At 38.6% G+C, this 20,656-nt stretch overlaps 1 protein-coding gene across 2 annotated transcripts; it reads right to left on the bottom strand.

The window, feature by feature from the left end:
- Positions 1-246: 246 nt before the first annotated feature.
- LOC137874537 (C-type mannose receptor 2-like) lies at positions 247-6,736 on the bottom strand. 2 transcript variants are annotated; one of them, XM_068713270.1, is made up of 5 exons: positions 4,927-6,736; positions 3,524-3,564; positions 2,978-3,355; positions 2,347-2,679; positions 247-1,689 (listed from the first exon to the last, which is right to left on the bottom strand). In XM_068713270.1, exons 2-5 carry the CDS (start codon positions 3,555-3,557, stop codon positions 1,343-1,345), a joined length of 1,092 nt encoding a protein of 363 aa, XP_068569371.1. In that variant the 5' UTR covers positions 3,558-3,564; positions 4,927-6,736; the 3' UTR covers positions 247-1,342. The 2 variants fall into 2 exon arrangements, with proteins under 2 accessions (XP_068569371.1, XP_068569373.1); XM_068713272.1 differs by lacking the exon at positions 4,927-6,736 and having other exon boundaries at positions 3,524-3,724.
- Positions 6,737-20,656: the final 13,920 nt, after the last annotated feature.

The following is a 20,656-nucleotide window of genomic DNA, read 5'->3' as shown; positions in this document are numbered from 1 at the left end:
TTACATCTTTTGATTCCTGCTTCACTGTGCTCTGATGTCTCTCCCTTCTCTGCCGATGAAGACTGCTCACACTACTATATTAATCCTCTTCACAGACTCTGGTTGTCACATGGATGTTACCATTTCAAATAGAAAACAATGTACTGTAAAATCAGAACTTTAAGTCAACCTGCAGTCCATTTACTTTTGAATGTTTTTTTTATTTAAAGACATGAATAAATCATTGGCCAGAGATCAAGTTTAATCCAAAAGATTTTTCCTCATTAACATCAAAAGTTTAAATCTGGTCCGCACAAATGAACTCAACAATTCTCAAGTGTGTTATGCATTTAAAAATGGCTCAGTAACTATGTTGATGAAGTTATATTATAATGTTATTTATTACCCAAGTTACATTCATGTTACATCTCTCCCAGTTAAATTGCAATAAATGCTGTACATGATCTTTGTTTAATATTCACACACAGAGTAAGATAGCGTTTGAAATACAAACTTCCAAACATGTAATGAAAGTCTTGCTGTCATTCAAAATTCCCATTCTTGAAATTCATATTCTTCAGTTTCATTCAATTGGGCCTTTTCACAGCAGCCATCTTGACATGTCATTAAAGGTAAACACAGGTGTTGCATTTAGGGAGGCCAGAGCTCTTGGAAAATTGACATTATGGAAGGAAAGTCTGAGAATATTGAATGAAACTGAATATTCTGAATTAACAGACCATTTCTGTGTATGAAATCATCACACATTATATTCACCGATACTAGTAGACATTCACTAGTTTACTTCCAACTGAGATTTTGGGCATTTATGAGTCATCGTCTTGCATCATGACTGACAGGTGTCCTATTGCACGACTGTTCATTTATGCATGTATAAAATGTGACACAATGCATTGAAACATTGCAGTGCACACGTCATGGATACTATATTTTTTTTATACTATATTTATCTTTTACTTTTTTTGTGCACTAATTCCAATAAATGAGTTCATATACTACTTTACTTATAATACTTATAGAGAAAGACAATACAACAACAGAAAATAATAAGTGATCAATCAGGTGTTCCTGAATCAGAATAAGGAGACAGAAAAACCTGGTACAGGGTCACATTCATAGTTATCTTGTGAAACTTTGTAATTGACTTACATGTAGCCACATTCCCAATATAAAATCTGCTGTTGGAGAGTCTGTAATTTCATGTCTCTGCCCCTTAGATTGTGATGCCTACGTTTCCCAGAATGCCATTCCATAAACCCAGAAGATAAGGATACATAAAAGTCACACCACTGCAAACAACCTGAGTAAATATATAGAACGCCCGTCACCAGTAGATTGGGTTTTAATACTTAGTGCAGATGAAATTAAACTCCATGGAAGCATCCTTTTTGGACCACGTATGCTCTCCTCCTGTTTTCATGGCTCCAGACATGTCACATTCATCCATCTCACCCTGGAGTTCCCAGTTCTTGTAGAGGACGGTCTCATCACTGACCCAGAACCAGAAACCCAGAGTGCAGGTGTAGCGCAGTCCCGTCCAGACGTGGGTAGTCTCGGCACCCTTGGCTATCTCTGCGACCCATCCCTGCTTTTGAGGGTCAGTGATGGAGACCAGTTCACGGTGGTTCTTTCTGCAGTAAGTCAAGGCCTGCTCCCAGGTCTTGTTCTTCTTGATCAGGATCACTTCATCTGTCACGGTAGAGATAGACACAAACACAGGATCATAGCAGCAGCTTTGTTGGTGTTCTCTCGATTGTTGAGAGCGCTGCGCTCCAATATGGTCACTTTAAATCACTGCCTAAATAATTGGTGCTGATGCTGATGATCTTTAAATGCCTTCTGCAACTTTTAAGGAACATTTAAGGGGCTCTATTGGAAGCAATGGGATTTAATATTATTAAGTATGTTCTCTTTAATATATAATCACCTGAAAATAGGAATCTTTGTGTTTTGGTTAGAGTGAGCCGTTTGTATCTGCAGATGGAGCGGGTCCTCTTCAAGGAGCCCCCCTCTCTCTCTCTCTCTCTCTCTCTCTCTCTCTCTCTCTCTCTCTCTCTCTCTCTCTCTCTCTCTCTCTCTCTCTCTCTCTCTCTCTCTCTCTCTCTCGCTCTCTCTCTCTCTCTCTCTCTCTTCAACACTCACTTCCCACTAAGCAGACACTGGCTGATTCAACTGGTTGCAATCTGAAACCTCACCACTAGATGACGCCAAAACCCTACACAGTGGACCTTTAAGTGAGTGATTTTATTATAGAGCTAGCAGCGTCATAACAAAGTCTCTAACATAAACAGGATTGACATGAAAAAGCAGATGGAGCTTGTGTACATGTAGCAAATAAGTACTCACTGTCATAGCAGAAGAAGGGTTTTGTCTTATTGCAGTTATCGGAGCTCCATTTTCCATTAGACATAGTCATAGCACATTTCTTGCCATCTTCATTTTGAAATTGCATCGGATCCCAGGATCTGAAAGACAAATTACTCCCATCTGACCACCTCCAGGTGTCTCTGAACAGGCCGATCCAAAAGTCTTCGTTTTCCCCAGACTTTATCTTAGTCTTGAATTCACTGTCATTTAACTGTCCACTGACCAGGTCAGTGTATTGTTCTCTGCAGCAGCTCTGAGCCTCTAGCCAGTTCTTCGATTCGTTAATAAAATAGAATTGGTTTTGATTTGTTTCTGTGGAATGAACAGAAAAACTTAAGAATTACACATTTGTATTATTTCTTCTCATAAAATCCTATTTTCTTACTTTAAACATGTGAAATAAACATGTGCAATAGATTAACATGATTAACATGATTTCACATAATAAAAATAAAAGTCGTCTATACTTGATAAGGATTCATTTGTGGATTTTTTTATTTATTTTTATCCCCATACCTCAAAAAGATGAAGTATATGTCCACATGGAAAACTATTGTGAGACAGTGTGATATTCTGTATACACATAACATTATTAGCCACATATTCTCACCATTGTAGCAGACAAATGGATACTTCTCATTACAAGGGTCATCGTTCCACTTGTTGCCGGAATTGGCCACTACACAGTTTTCAGGACTGGCCTTATCATTCGGCTCGTCACCACGCCATTTTGTCTCACTATCATTGAACTCCACCCCTGGCAGAGACCAGAACCACGTCCTGTTGACACTGCTTTTGTTGTACAGTCCAATCCAGGCTTCATTTTGATTACTTGCCGAGTCATTGAGTCTCTTCACATCTGTCATGTCAAACACTTTGGCCAGGTCAGTGTAGTTCTTTTTGCAATATATCTGAGCATCCTTCCAGGTCTTGTTCTCTTTAACAAAGTGGTAGTGGTAGAAGCGACAGAGGCAGAAGGAACACTGACCTGATAACAGAGAAAATTAAATACAGTATGTTCCGTACTGGCGGTGAGAGAATAGCAAGAATGTTGTAATAAAATGACATCATGCCCCCTTAATTTGATGTGCAATTGTTTTTAGCTGAAGTGATTCTAGCTAAAAGAAATGAAAACAGTAGCAGACGATCCACTTACCCATCATAATGAGCACAAACAGACTCCACTGCATGTTTTCTCTGTTAGATGAAACTGATATTTTAGTGTGCAGTGAACCTAATTATTTTAGCAGCTTGTCTCCATTTGTTTGTTCAGTTATAAAAAAAAACATAAAACATGACCACTCCCTCCAGTATACAAAGTTAAGTCTAAAAAGGAAGAGGTGAGAAATATGTACATTACATTACGGTCATTTATCAGACGCTTTTATCCAAAGCGACTTACAATTCAGTATCTATCTACACACCGTAGACGCAGCTACAGGAGACATTCTGGGGTTAAGTGTCTTGCTCAAGGACACATTGACACGAGACTAGTAGAGCAGGAGCCGGGGATCGAACCGCCGACCCTCTGATTGAAAGGCGGCCCTGCTCTCTCTCTGTAAACATAGTCAAACCAGAACTTTTCTTTTTTCCCCCATGTGACTTATTTGAATAAAGTACAGATAATACAACAAACTAAAATGAATGTTTCTGTTGTTCTGGTGTTGTTCTGGTGTTTGCTTCTATTATCAGAATTATTGTCATTTCTTTAATGTACAGGTAATAAGAGGAACACCATGTGAGATGCTATCGGTCATGACAATGTATCGGTCAAATCAACGGCCTTCTGACTCAATGTCATGAAAAACTAGGCATTGTACTGTGAGCATTCATTCTAATTGATTGCATTTCATATTCAGGTGTTCCTGTTATTGTGTCCACCATTTGTTAAAGCTAGAAAATTACGTATTACACTGCAAAGTTGCAATTACAGTTGTGCTATCGTTATGAATCATAAAATAAAGTCTGGTCAAGTTTCTGTATTATGAGTGAGCAAACCCTACTGTAAATTATATTTAGTGTCATTGGAGAAGTAAGATATGGTGCTAACTAGTATTCTCTAATACAACAATATAAAGCTGTAACATTTTTCTAGGAACAAGCAGAAAAAGGAACGGGTGTTATTTTAGCCCTGTGTATTGTCTGCAGAGCAAGCTGTATGCATCCCCCAAAAAGCACCAAAACAAACCAAATCCTGAACCTGAAGGATGAAACCCAGGGCAAGAAGTACTCCACTAGCCTCACAGACCTCCAAAGTATTAAAGCGTTATTATATTTGTTTGAATTATTGTTTTTTTTCTCATTGTGTCCACACTTTGTACAAAAACAAAACTGAACATTGAGTAAAATTGAGATTTAAAATACAATCAATTGTGAATATAAAACTTGTTTGAAATAAGCGGATTTGTTTTGTAAGTCTGGCAAATAAAAAAAGGCAAAGTGTCAATCTGATTTGATGTTAGATTTCGTGAAATATAAACTGAAGAAAGACAATGTTGCTCTGTCTACCTCTGCACAATAAACACTATATTAAAATGACAGAAAAGAATGGTAACTTACATCTTCTGAGTCTTCCTTTTAGGCGCTTCACGCTGTTGTCTCTCCTCGTGCACTGATGAAGACTCACAAATCAACCGGGCAGCTGCTCTCCTTTGGCCACATGAATGTCAGCATTTGAATATTGAAATACAGAAGTCGGAGATGTCCATCACAGAGGAGAAAGGATCCATTGATGACAAGGATGTAATTTACATGATGTAACAGGTAAAGAAAGATGAACACACGTCGACTGTCCAACATGCAGAAAGAACGACGTCATTCCAAAGAAATCTACTAATGAGGAGAATACAAAAAAAAATACACATTTTTGCATTGCCAACAATTCAATTTGTAAAATCCAAAGTCAAGTTAAGCATATTCTTACTAATTTAATCTAAACTACTCAAACATTTAAATGGCTCTGTTTACACTGTCACTGTTCATTTTGAACTCGTGTTTCACAGTTATTTTCATGGTTACTGATGTTTGTGTTTCAATACAAATTTTATCCTTCCAAATCCAGCTAATAAAAACAGACTTCACAATACATTTTCAATACATGTTGCTCCTATACCTACACAAAACATAACTGCTGCTTTTCTTCTTTTTTATCATGTTTAACACAACTAAAACACACGTTCTGTCTCTTTTTGAGCCCCTAATATTGTAAGTGTGTCAATATTATTTCCACAAGTCCTATAGTTTCTGATGGCAGGTGGCTTTTTGTGTGTGCAGCGGGAAACATGCAAAGAATTTAGATGTTTTTTTTTTGTTTTTTCCACTTTAGGCTTAATATTTGTAGTATACACGTCTACAGAGCGAGATCAACGCCACTCTCAAGCCACTCTGTAGCTGTGCTGCATGCAAACACTTCTGTTAATCTCCCCCACTGTGCACCAATCATCACACTACCATCTTTATCTTAATTATTTTTAAGGTCATTGAGTCTCTTCACATCTGTCAAGATGTCAAACACTTCGGCCAGGTCAGTGTAATGATCTCTGCAATACGTCTGGGCTTCCTCCCAGGTCTTGTTCTCTTTAACACAGTGGTACTCGTAACACAGGGAACACTGACCTGATACCTGACCTGTTTTTCCTGGGGAAAAAACATCACATTTACATGAGCAACACTGCACAATAACAATGAAGACTCTTATGTGACTGTAGAAACTGTTGCAAAAGGCAAATTAGTGCACACTAATGGTTTGCACGGTTTGTGGTTAGCAGTGAACCCAAAGAGTCCTTTTGTTCCCCTCCTCGTTCATTTATCTACTCATGGTCTGGTGGCCTTTTGTGTCTGGTTTTGCATCCCGGCGGACATCAGACAGTGTATGGTATTCATCTCCTAATGCTGATAGAGGGCTGCGTACATGTTTCACCATCTGTATATTAGTTATATATGACAAAACCTGAAGACTAAACTTGAAAAGAACAAGATCAAGACCACTCACAAATTCATAGCTGTGCTCTATTCAGACACTGCATGGCTCTTAAAAAAAAACCTAAACGCTGCCCCACTTAAAACCATTGACACTTACATGTTTTAAATGATCATGATCATACATGCTTTGGCCCCTTAGTTCAAAGCAAGATAATTCTTATCTTAATCTTAATCTATTAGATTATTAGATCTTAATCTTTTAGATTATTTTATAAACATGCACGGTTTAGAAGCAGGATTAAGCATCATTGAAGCACTGAATGTTCTTGTCCTAACACTAAATAAAAAAATCTGTGATACAGTTTGCTGGTTTGCTTTAAGTCTGTCGTCTCTTTTATGTGATTTCTAAAAAAAAAAAAAATCAAGTTTTTCCTGAAGAATAAAAAGAATAAAAATAAAAACATCCCCCTGTTACAACAAAACAGGTAGCATTTACTGAAAAAAAGCATTTTATTTGATTACATTTTATTACCAGTTGTCTTTGTTATTCTGTCCAAAAAGATAAAAAAAAAATGCAAACATTCAATAGCTGACAGAATTAAGAGAAAAAACATTTTGACTAAAAGTTGACTAAAATGTCAAGGCAGTAAACTAAAGACTGAAACGTTTTGATTTGTTGTCGACTAAAACTAGACTTAAAGTATGAAGGACAAAACTGTGATTAAAACTAAATAAACATTTATATCTAAAGACTAAAACTGCATCTACAATAGTTTCCAAAATGAACATTGGAGCAGAATCCATCACTCCTCCTTGTACGCTATTTGCATCCTGTAAATTGGAGACTTGTCAGAATACATTAGAGCCGTTTCACTTTCCTCCACCCGTATTCTTCAGGGGGCCACAATACCACAGCGCCCTTTACCTCCTTATCAGTCTCCCAGATGGTGCTGCGGCTCACAGCCTCAGTGCTCTGTCTCCTAGCTTTCTCCCGCTAATGGAGAGTGTGGGTCTGCCAGCTGCAGGTGTGCGTTACCCTCCACCTGACTCTGACAGGGAGCAGGGAGGCCGCAGGTGGCCAGGGTGCAGCACCTGTGACACTGTACTGTTATGCATACCAACACACACACACACACACACACACACACACACACACACACACACACACACACACACACACACACACACACAGACTGCAGTCAGTGTCACATTAAAGAGCAGGAAAATGGATAATGGGAGTCCCTGTAATTTTGATTGGTAACTATAATACAAATATACATATTTTTCTCTATATCCTGACAGTAGCACATGAGAAAAATAATCTGTATTAAAAAAATCTCCTTTTAGTTCTCTTAATGTCATTTGCAAGATTCCGCTGCGACTGTTTAGCTGTAAAATGAGAAGGTTTGGAGCTCGGCCGCATGTTGAAAAGAACCAGAACCAAGCACAGGCCACCGGGCTCATTTTACAGCCAAACCGTACACTAAAGTATGTTTCTAAATACATTTGAAATAAGCAATCCAGTAATAGGATCTTGATTCATAATTGATCAGCGCTGCCTAGTTTGACAGTTTGATTGGAATTCATGAGCTTTATGAGCAGTGATTGACAGCTGCATTCGAGATCCTCGGCTCTGCCTGGTCGTGTTTCTGCAATCTTGCAAATGCCGTTAGGAGCACTAAGATGAGGCAGAGGAACCTGTTTTCGTAACAGATCCTCTGTCTCGTATACTAGGATCATTAAAGTTATCAACTGTAGCTTTAATGTGAAATCCCTTCCTGGTTCTCTTATGCAGCAATGTTTTCAGCAATCTTCAGTGTGATCCAGTTGAGACGGTTGAATTTCTTACTTGTGGCAGCATTGTACTCCATCGAGGCTCCCTCTTTTAGTGGAGACGTTGGTATCTGTGTCTCCTCTCTAATGGATTTTTCCTGTGTGATTGTGATTGAGCCTTGCTCTTTTATTTTGAGGGACTGATCCTAACAGCTTGATGTTCACCATCTATGTTGTTGATACATTGAGTACATGGGGGGATTATGAGACCATGGGGCCCTGGGCACAGATGTGCAAAATGGCCCCACCACCTCTGCTACATAGGAGCAAGACACACAGACTTTTGTTTGGTCTCTTTATGTTGTTGATTTGTGTCTCTTTGTAGTCCTTATGCATCTCTCTGTGTGTCTCTTTATGCTCATTCTTTGTCTCGTCTCTAGTTGTTTTGTTCAGTAATCCATCCATGATTAAATGTTTCCTTGTAACTTGACTGGAGCTTGCATGCTATCATATTAAGTTAAGATGGTTAAGATGATAAACATCAGCATGTTAACTTTATTATTGTGATAATGTTATCATGCTGACAATAGCATTCAGGTCAAAGCTCTGCAGCTAGACGCTTGGTCTTGTTTAAAAAAAATTGTATTATATCAAATCTAACAGCGATATTTTCTATTCAAGTAGCTTTGTAATGTTGACATTTTTATCTCACACAGTATCTTTATCAGTTAGCTATGCTGAGTGAAAGCCAAGGCGTTGTTGTCATTGCTGCATTATTTCAGCAATAAGGAATATTCGTCAATGTCTTGTGTGAAATTTTCGACACAAATCTCCTAATTTCAACCTGAAATATTTGGTGTCCTTTGGAAATGTAGGCTCTTCATAGAAGAGAAGTAGAAAACAAGTTCTGTGTGTTTGAGAGTGTTTGGCTGCACTGCATGAGGTTGTAGTGACATTTCACTTTCTGTAGCAATTTTGTACATGAAGGCATTTCTCATCGTTTCTGCTGAGTCAAGCTTTTATATTCTCCACAGTAATTTATGAATGACAGTAGGGTCACATATTGCAATTTATATCTACAGAAAATCTGCAAACCTTTAGCTGTGATGGATCAATTTAATGCATACAAATACTGTAAACAGATTTCTTTGCACCCAGGTCTCTTTCAATCAGTCCATCAGCCACCTAGACCTTGACTTCTTCTTATCCATGCTGTTGAATTATTTACCAGTGCCTTCTTATCCTGACTCTGACTGTGTGGGCATTATATTATGCATGAGGTAAAGAAATACATAGGATTCACGGTGAAACGATGACATTGTGGATAAAATGGGACCAAAGTCGAGCGCAAATCCAAACATCTGAGCATCAGGAAGAGTTCAGAAGGTGTCGAAATCTACGGCGAACATATTCTCGTTTCAGGTGGAGAATCTATACCCTTATCAACCATCTCTCTCCTCCTTTTTTTGGAAAACTAACCCCATCTCACTTAGCTGACCTTTGCAGGTAGCATTTCCTGAGGAGTGAGAATTTGCAGAGATAAGGGCCACAGCTGAGGCAGGTATAATAGCAGCTCTCCGGAGGCTTCGAGCAATATAAACTCCTTGATAATAAGCTTTACAACACTGAACATTAACAAAGCTCTTAAATGAAGGGATGCACTGGGAAAGACTTTGATTGGAGGAGTGCACATAGAAAACAAAGCTACTTTATAGAGAGAATGAAAGGCTTAGAGAGTCTTGACGTTAAAGTTCGCTGCTGATTGTCAAGTCGTCTTTTTAATTAATCCTCTGAAGCAGTTGTAGCCGTGGCCTCTCAACTCTTAATTCCACCGTGATGAGAAATGGTGAATAATCAGCAGCGAGACAAACCTTCTGTTTCAGTGCCGTCTTCAGGGGAATTAGCTTGCAGCGAACGCAAACTAACATTTGCTTTATTGACTCAGAAAGCAGCACAATCACCTGATGGCATCGATGATAACAGCAACATGTTGCCATTAACAGCCACATTGATCAGTGTAATGATGGCAGCTGAGAGGCAGTGATAAATCAGAGGACCAAGCAGTAAACATGAGTCAGGTTTTCCTCTCAGATCCTCTAAAGATAAAATAAATATGGTAAAAAAAAAATGTACTTGTGTCAGTAATTGTGTTATATTTGATTAACAAAGAGTAACTGTGTTATCACAGTCAAAGCTGCTGAGCAACAGGACGTCTTTGATGGTTCAACACTTCACTGGGGAATTTCCATCATTTCTCAGCCCTGAGCGTTTATTGTTTCATCTTCTTCTTTTTATTGGCAATATTCTGTTGGAACGGTTTCTAGTTTACTTGACATGCTGTCAGAGAGCTATTAAAGGAGGACATGTAATTCCAGTTGTTGTAAATTATTTTTGTGTATTTGACACTATATTAAATAAATGATGCGGTTATTCTGGGACTGGGACTACATACACTTCAGCAACAGTTGATGTCGCATCCTTAGCCAGTGCACTTGTTTAAGTGCTTACATATATATATATATATATATATATATATATATATATATATATATATATATATGTATGTATTATTAAACTTCTATATTCACATATATATTGCTTTTGTTGCTCAATGCCTGAGGCAGGACAGTGTGCTCAAAACATTACTAAGTCATTAGTGGTTTAATAAACTTCAGTGTTCAGACTCTATTGTAGTTTTGGTCATGTACCGTCAAGCATCTCAGAATCTCAGCATCCCAGCAGTTGCATTAAAAGTTGCATCTAAATCACTTTTTACCTCAGAATAGGTTATTTCTTTTTGAAGAATCCTACATTCAGCAATGAGAAGGATCCCACCTAGTTAAAAAGTGCGACGTCGCTGTTCTATGACACCCTCAGACAGTCACACAGTAGAAATTGTCCGATGGTGTGGTGTGAAGTCGTACATCTTTTTATGTGTAGCCTTCAAGGTGTGTCTGTCAAAAGTAATATATGGAAAAATATGATGCCAAACTCAATACATATCTTAAGTCTCATCATGATATTTACCAAGAGGCCATTTGCATAGTAGGCTGTAATTTAACATTGGCAAGCCACTGCAGCTCAAAAAACAAATGTACATACAAGGTAAAATTGACTCAGCTGTGTTGAATTACCCGAGTCAGTCCTATCAAAGAAGAAGAAATGCATCAATCTGTGCATTATGTGAGGAGACGTAAAGTTTGAGTCATTCCTGCCAGAATTGTTGCTTTTCCAAAACTGTTATCAGGTTAGGACACATCTGGAGCTCTCCTAAATGTTGGCAGAGATAGGAGTCATTTCCAAAGTTGATAAAATATGTTTCCACTCCTAAAGCTAGAAGCAGAATCCTATATGCTGAACTCTAACGTAACCACAAGTCTGGGTCACTGTGAATGGCTCTGCTTCCAACACATGACTCGTCTACAAGGTTCTCCTGCCGATAAACAGAGCTCCGTAGGTCATGATTAAGGGACTCATTTGTCTTGCCCACTCCGTCTGCTAAGTTTCAGCCTTCCAAGTAATTAAAGAGCTGTGGAACACCGAATGCTTGATGGCCTCGGGTGTTTTCGATCTTACTTTCATGCATCCATTAGCAGCATGGCCAATGCCTTCCAGATGTACGCTCATGCTTGGGGATTTGTTGCTTTCTTCACGGGAGTCCTTCAATAAATTGCAATTGATGTTGTAATTATTCTTTGAGATTTATTTCAAGAAGAGGCTCTGGGGAATTGAAATAATATTAAATTATAACCTGATGTATTTTTCTTTCTTGCTCATATTAACTCGTGATGACCTGTATCTTAAGGGTATCTGTATCACATTTTCTGAGCTCAAATGCGAGATGGATAAAGACATTATAGAATACAGACGGTACTATTCAGTCTAATCAAATCTTACAACACATTTATCACATGAATATCAAGGCAAAGTTGTTTTAATCTCATTTCCTTTCAGACGAAATCCCATTTCTGTCACCTTGGCTTTGGCAGAATTTGTATAAAAATGGGGTCTCAGACATCAAAAGCCTCCTGCGATAAACAGATGTCACAAACATGAAAATTTGGCTATTCATTCAATGATTCATCACAGTGTGCAGGTGGAGGCTGCAGTGTGAACCCACAAGAAACTCACAAGGCAGCAGGTTGTGCATAATATTTGGGACTGAGACTACAAATGCTTCATAGGTATGTAATGAAAAAGACGCAGCGGGAACCTTGGGAATTGTTAACTGACAACTAATCAGAAGTCCCAATACTGTTACATACGTAACACTGATTTTTTTTTCTATTCTTTTAAGAGCTTCAGGAATACAATTGTTATCTTTGCTGCCTTCTGCCGCCGCGTGGGAGAAATGAGGAAATGCTCCACATGGAGTTTTAACAGATACAGGCTCTTTGAAGAGGCTGGGTATCTTTTTCATTTGCAATTGAAAAGTGAGGTTCGGTCAGTATTAATTATTCCATGGGGGACATTTGAATTACATGTGTACTAATATGATAGGACCATAAATATCATTAGTGACATGACACATGCAGGTACAACCATGTTTTAACCACACAGCGACCCAACCTTTAAAAAAAATCAGATAGTAGGTTTTAAATGAGCATTTTAATCAGTACGACTTGTGTTTGACGGCCCTGTTCATCATCTTCTTTAGCTTTGTTCACCAAGAAACAGCAGCATAAAAAAACTGAACACTGGCAAGAAAATTACAGTAAGATATTGGCAGTACTCCATTGAAAACATTAAAACTGTAGTGCTGCTTTTCTTACCGTCCAGTTCAGAAGAAATAAAGAAAAAGCATTTGTTATACTGTAGAAGATGGAAGTAAACTAGATGCAATTCTATGGATGCAAAGTTAGCTTGTCAAAAATGGGATGCTTGACAACTTCCTAAGATAAATACGCCATCGAGCTGAATCAACTTGATTATAAATCTGTATGCAAATTGAGTATTAAATCTCAAATGATAGCAGGTGAATGGTAAATATGACCAATTTGATGTTGACTAAAGCTGTGATTGATTAAAGCATGTGGTGTCTTCGTTCATTGACATCGGTGCAGTAAGCTTCAGAAGCCCAGCGTCTGTGGGAGCGGCTAAAATATAATTAAAACAAGAAGAGATGTAAACTAAAATTAGTTTTAAGTGGGTCTGTTGTAATTTCAGCCTTCAACCCAGAAACTAGTAATATAATTCGAGGCTGCGCTGATTTCCCCGATGGCCTGGCCTGTTATACACAACATGATATTCAATTTGGGGTTTCAGCAGCAATAATTCTTAACGGAAGATGAACAGGCAGACACCTGCGTGGTGCTGAATGAGGTATGAGCCACTCCATTAAGTGAAAATCCCAAACCTGCCCCGAGCTGAGTTCCCATCAATGCAGAAAGCGGTGAATGTGAAGATCTGCCATATCATTAATTCCTCTGTCCTCCCAGCTGACTTCAGACCTCGTCTGCTGTCTAAACTCATTTGCAGTATATTTGTCGCTATCTAAAGGATGCTGTGAGAAAATTAAAAGAAAAGGCTCTTTTCAACACATTTTCTTTGACGCAACATGTTGGAAATAATGTGGGATTAACGGCAAACATACAGATGTCAAAAGTTGATAAAAAAGAAAACTAACACAGTGATATAATTGGATGTTTTAACTATCAATGAGTTTCAGGCAAATTTAGTTTGGCATAAATTTTAAAAAAACCTATTTGTTTTCTTCAATACTTACGCTTTTTAGTTCTTGGACTCGCTGTCCTCCTGCTGGCAAAAAGTGGGACACCAAAGCCAAATCGGTGCCCTGCAGGTGTTGAAACAAATCCAGTGATTAAACAGCGAACACTGTGTGCCAAACACAGTTAGACTACGTCAGCTGTGGTGGGATGAGACTTCCCTCTCTGTGTGGGTGATGGAGAGAAAAGGCCCGGCAGGAACATTGGGAAGCACACAAACACTGCACAAACGGTTTCTGCAGAGATGACGTCTCTGATGGAGGCCACCGCGGCTCATCTCTCTACGCTTTTGTTCGCATGAAAAAGAAGTCATGTCACGGTCTTGTAATGCTGTTACAAAGCTGTTGAAACTTGAAAAGGAACTTTCTGAGAAAGCTGACTTCAGAGTACATTGTTAAATACTGTAATCTTCTGCTGCGACCTTTTTGTCTCCTCACACTTGAGACTTAGCAACCACACTTTGCATCAAGGGTCACTCATAAAAGTTCAAATGGAGATTTTTATTGTAGAAGGTGAGTCATGAGTCCAAATTCCCCCAAAGCAACCCACCCTCCTGAAGAAATGAGTAGACGCCCACATTTTTAAACATATATTTACATTTGTGTCACATTATAATTCATTTAAATGTCAAATATGTGTAGCATAATAGTCTTAATGCTTTTCCAAATAATTCTTCACATTCCCAGTGATGTAATTCTGAAGGAGAAATACTGTAACTTGACTGTAACTGAAAATGTAAACTCCTTCTCAGGTGAATAAATATCTGAAAAACTAGCCTCAGTTATGTTTTACAGTGCTCATTAGCAAATAAACCCGGTGCGAGCATGGTAAGCAATATGTTTTGCAATAGCATTGTCATTGTGATTATGCAAGAATGCTGACATTAGCATTATGTTGAAAGCAGTGCTTTGATTATGTGCATTTTTGTCTTATTTGTGTTGATTTAGCAGCCACAAAAGCCGTGCAATCCTTTTGTGAATTTGCAGCTCAGTCATTTTTTAGTGTGGAACGTTGTTTTTACATGTTTTTTGTCAGTATAAAGTTGCTTCGTGACGTTTTATTGCTGTTGTTACTCCTTGTCGTATTTGTATCTCTTTGCTAGTCTGTTGTCATCATCTCTTTGAAGAGCTGAAAGCTGAATTAGTGGAGTACACACATTCAACCCCCCCCCCCCCTCCTGTGTCCTTGGGAGAGAGGTCTGTGAATGGTGATCATCACTAAACGCTCAAGAGGTTGTCACTTATATCTTGCTATGACTCCCGATTACAATCTTGATTCAGCTGAGGATGTCTTGAGGATGGAGACGATCGTTTCACTGACTCATAACTTCACTGATAGATGCTATTGAGACTTATTTACAGATGCTGGAAATCTCCTGGTTCCATGTGCAAAATGCAAACTGTGACAAATGGATACATACAACTATCTGAGTTTGAAGACTTGTATACCAGCCGCTGTAATCAAACAACAAAGAGATCTGTATCTGCCAAGATGAATCATCAATGATCATAAATTATTATTGGTGGCAAAAAAACATGATCAGGGATCTCTAATAGATATGTTTGCTCCCTTTTTTTCTTTTGTGCTGATCCGATCCGTGACTCTGATCCGATCCGAACCGTGAATTTTATGATCCCTTGCAGAACTACTGTTTATCATCCTAAATTATGTCCAACAGATCTCAAATTGTGCCTTGCTTGAAACAAAACTCAGCTGGCAATAAAGTCTTAATTGTTTGACGTTGTAATCCATTTTAAGGGCTGAGTTTAGTTTAGTCACTTATAACCTTATTTGTCATTCTGACAGAGTTTTGTTTTGCTGCAAACGTAATAAATCCTGCAGGCTTTATGTTCACAGACAGTTTTTTTGTTTCCTTTTAAACCCTTTATTACCCCCTCCAAGTTAATGTTTCAAAGATTTGGGCCATGTTTCATAAAATTTAGCGATTCAGAATGTAAAAAGTCATTAATATATTATCGTCACGTAATCCATTTCAGAGCTCATTTCATCACATTTAGAGAGGCTGTGTGGTGTGGGTTATGAAACTCGTGTAAAATGCTTCATATGACACATGTTCTAATGCGCTGCTGTAGGCTGAGCAGTTAATCATTGCACAACAGGGACAGGAGCTTGGTGAAACCTTGGAGCAGATGCGGGCCGTTTGCTTTGATAGTGATGCTGTGTAGGACTTTCTGTATTGCAGCTAACGGTGCAGGTGACACTGATGACATCAGTCCTCTTTCACTCCGTAAACAATATCTTATTATCTTAATTGTTACTCAGTGAGTGACCTTCATGGTGTCGGAGGTTCCTCTCTGACCACATTATTTTCAAACCACCCAACTGTAACGCCTTCATTGGCCTTTCATTTTCCTTGCACATTACTCAAGGTTCATGTTCAGTTTCAAATATAAATGCAGCCCGTTTGGCCTGATAAGATTGGAACAACGATCTTAACACGTTTTTGATGTGAAAATTAAAGCTACTATACGCTATTTTTGTGGATCAAATGTCAGTGTGTGTGTCTTTCCAACGCTTAGTAAACTTGTTTCCCTCGACATTTGAAAGAAAAGATGTACGTTGTCGGTCAACTCTCCTTACTCTGGTCACGGGATGGCAGCGATGACGAGCATTAAGAATAACCATAAAGAAATAGCCAATCTTCTCGCTGATGGTCTCATTTGCTTATGCAGGTCATATAGAGGCATCATAATTAAATTGAGACTGTTGTATCAGTTAAATGTTCCTCATAATAACTGTATCAGCATAAAACATAACACATGCTTTTTTTACTTAATATTCCTTGTTTGCTTAGCAGCATCCACGGTTACTCTCCAGTGTAAAAGCGTTAACTTTGACACATGAAATAGTGGCATTATTAGATCATAAATTGCATCTTGTTTTGTGCGCTCTCACGCCCTGCACAAGTAATTATCACCAAATTCACACTGTGCCTCAGGCTTTGAGTTTCAGACTATAATTCTAATTGTGAATTACAATTGACAAGGATTGGACAGCGTTGACATGTGAAATCACTCATTATAGTATATAATTAAATTTGAACAGCTGTGACTGGTTTCGCACTAGACTCTGTGATGCAGAGGAGTCAACCCTTAGCCATGCTGTTTGCCGTCATGTCTTCCCCCGAGGCTGGATGAGCTTAGTGGAGCAAACAAAACAATAAAAGTGACTTATGGGGTGTTTAAGGTGCCTCCTGTTCTTCTGTATCTCAGTGTTGTTAACCTATGAGCACAAGATAATAAAAACAGTGCAGCCTAGATGTAGAGCTAAATAACATTTAGTTTGGTAAGGTAGTTGGGAGTGTTTACAGCTACGACTTCACAGTTCAACCAGTCAATGGAACGCGTCTACAAAACTTCAACATTGTTAATTTGACACTTTCCTTTAAACGTTTTGTGTCACTTTCTACTTGTTCTACACTACATTTCAGAGGGAATTATTGCACTTTTTACACCACTTTATTAACAATTATTTACAATTCAACAGCTTCAGTAACTGGCTACTTTAAGTTAAGAATCTACAATAAATTATGAAGCATTGTAAGCAATTAAAATACCCATAAGATCAAGTTAGCTTCCCCTCACCCAACATGCCACAACAGTAAAATGCAACTTACACATTAACGCATCAGCAGTAGTGATAAAAATACTCTAATATATAACAGTATACCAGTCACATGCACCATTTTTCTGCATTGACACTTTTAAGAGTTGATATTTTGTGTAATGTAAGTACACTTTGCTAAAAGTACTTGTACCACTACGTCCTTGTGCTCTAACACACAAAATGTGTATCACCCCACGACTGAGTCCGTCCATCTATATATAAAATCAGCCTTTTAAAAAAATAACACTTGTGACCCGTTTTTAAGGATGTTATGTCTTCAGCTCTGCAGTAACAAACAGACTTGAGGCAAGATGCACAGACAGCTGAAAAGTATTGAGAGACGGACTAACAAGTGGTTTGGTTTTGGTCAGTTCATGTGAAAACACCGAACGTATAGAATATTACCAGCCTTATCATATAACATTTGGTTGACTTATTGAGTCACATGGCTGTTACTCAATACAAACAGCACTGTGTGATGAACACAATGATTTCCATCCTCTGTACGTTAAGCGTGCTGCGTACCAAAATGGATACAGAAAACCAGGGTTTTGACGAAAAGCTTTTCACACTTCTTCGTACCCGAGCTGTTTGGCAGGACAGCCAGCCGGCTTTCTGCTCAGACAGAGAATTGTGAGCTCAGCTGTGAGAGAGTGAGTGAACAGCGACTGAGGTCCTCTCCATCATTATGTGTGACTGCTACACTGTGATGCTGTGATGTATGATTGGTTGAAGTCAACAGATGGGATAATTCATCACACACCGAAATGTAGATTTAGGTGTCATAATACTTTGATGCCCGCTCAACAAACTCGATGGCCTTACATCAAATACAATTGATGAATGATAAGCAAACATCAGCTAATGTTATAATGTTAAAATACTAGCTTTGGGTTTAGTGCTTTATTAACATTTTAAAGGGTGGAAGAGCTCATTTTTATTATGTATCATTGTCCCACATGAAGCTCAGTGGATTGTTTTGATAAAACCATGATTTAATAATCTATATGCAGCTGCAAAAGTTGAAGACAAACCAAGAGTGCTTTTATGTATTCATGGTTCAAAGAGTGAAAGCCTTTGCAATGTGCTTTCAAAGGTAAACACGTGAATTTTGATTTAACTCTTTTTTTTTTGAAGGGCTCAGCCACCAAATAGCTCTTTTGGGATGATGGCCGGCCCGTATTTCCCCACTGCCAAGGTCTGATGTCTGGCAGAAAATTGAAGGCAGCCAGGTGTGGCAGCGTCACAGAACTCTGAGGCCTTTCATCTTTCACAAAATTTGCCAGGATTAATGATGACATGAGAAACCTCATCTGCTTTTGAGGGCAGTATATTGAGGAGAAGAGAGGACAGCATCAATGCAGTGTTTGCTCTCAAACAAGTATGTCATTTTCAACAATTGTAACATTTTAAAAAAATTGTAAAAACACTTAATTTGCTAATTGCTCAGACTGGATTCTGATGAACCCACTGCACGCTACCAACTAAACAGCAGAGAGACAAAGGTGGTGACTAGCTTGTGAGTATTGTGGTGCTTTAAGCAGCTAAAGGGCCGACTCAGGAGTTTTGTTCCGACGGGGTTTGCTTTTTGAGCCTCCATCCGGTGGCCATCAGTGGAATAGCACTGACATTTGAGTTTGCTCATTTTAAGCCAGAATACCTTGGAGATTCAAGGGAGTTGCTTTGTTTTCTGTTGGTTACTTTCTATCGGTGATGTTAAAATGCCTTTTAAAAAAAAAAGGGTTTTACCAAGTGAAAGTGTGTGGTCAAACTCTCTTTAGTATAAATAGAAAGCTGTCTCCCTTCACCTTGATTTGCAGCCAGAAAAGAAATGAACCATCTTCCATTTTTAAGAAATGTTCTCTCACTGCTGACTTTTCAAACAAAGTGCCGGCTGGAGAGTTTTTCAAAGCCATACAATCTCAGCACATGGCAAAATTATTGTTGAGTCATTGCTATCGATCACAAACTGCTGAGCCACTGTTTGTTTTCTGACTCCCCAAAGCCGCAGTGTTTAATGTGCAGCCAAACACATTTGACTTCTCTTGGTGAAGCAGGCAGTGTCCTCACCAAACCTATAAATACTGAGAGGGACATTGGAAGAACAGCACGCTTAATCTACTTCATCTTTCTTTGACTTTAAGAAAAAAAACATTTAACTTTGGTTATAAATTGTACGAGATTTAGCACAGCCTGAACATAAAGTGAGTAAAGTTTTCTCTTTGACAGTGAGTAAAACTAAGTTTTGTTTGGTAGGGCACTTTGCCGAAAGATAAAATACACAGACTGGTGACAAATATATTTTCCTTCTGTTTTCCATCAGTGGCTTTACACCTGTTTATTCTCCTTATTCAAACAATTAAACAGACCGGGACACTGTTTTCCCTTTTTAGTTTTTTGGGGACATGAATCTCTGGTGGCCCCAAACAGCAGTTGGAACAAAAGCAGATGGACCCGTAACACGTTACTAATGACTTTTAGATGTGCACACAGCATAAAAAGTAGGAGGGAAACAACAAGAGTTTGGTGTGGGGAATTCAGTTTCACCTCAGTCCTGCCCACAGGGGCCCAGGAGAATATTAGATTATGAGGCGGCCAGATCCAACATCAAACCTGTTGTGCCGAAAGGTCACAAACACTCTGAAACAGGCATGGCCACTGTCCATTAGAGGGGCCGAACCCTTTGACCCCATCATGGCATCCTGATTGATTTCAAAGACCAAACTCACATTGCTGAGAGTAGGATATTGTTTGGGCTTCAAAAAGTGTCAATCATCCCCTGGTAGAGATAAGGAGCAGTTATGTACCAATCTGCTTATGATTGTTTCAATTTTCCACCAAATTAAGACAAATAACTGCACTAAGCAGTCAAACCAAATGTCGGATCTCACTTGCTTTGCATAAATGGGGATTTTCTCTTTCATCTTAAAAGTAAACTGCTGATTTGTGTTTAATTAACGTGTCAAATTCTAATGTGATGAACGATAATTAATTTATAATTACAGAAACCAGTGTATAATTAATTTAAAAGTAAAGGAAAAGGCATAAATCACAGAATTAGAATGATCGACTTGTAATTAAAGATGTTGGAGTGCTAAGTCTCTGTGACTGTCATCATTCATTCAACAGCCACAATATTTGATATGATTGAATCTATTGATATGCATGACCACTAAAGGGGCTCCATATCGCAACATCACACCAAAAGTTCACATAAGACTTCATCTTTTATTTTTGCACAA

This window comes from Cebidichthys violaceus, unplaced genomic scaffold, assembly GCF_023349555.1.
Source record: "Cebidichthys violaceus isolate CVI_PGR_0920_01 unplaced genomic scaffold, fCebVio1.0.p SCAF_19, whole genome shotgun sequence".
NCBI classification, from domain to species: Eukaryota; Metazoa; Chordata; class Actinopteri; order Perciformes; family Stichaeidae; genus Cebidichthys; species Cebidichthys violaceus.
The sequence above is the reverse complement of the archived record's forward strand: the minus strand, read 5'-3'. Positions and strand labels throughout refer to the sequence as shown.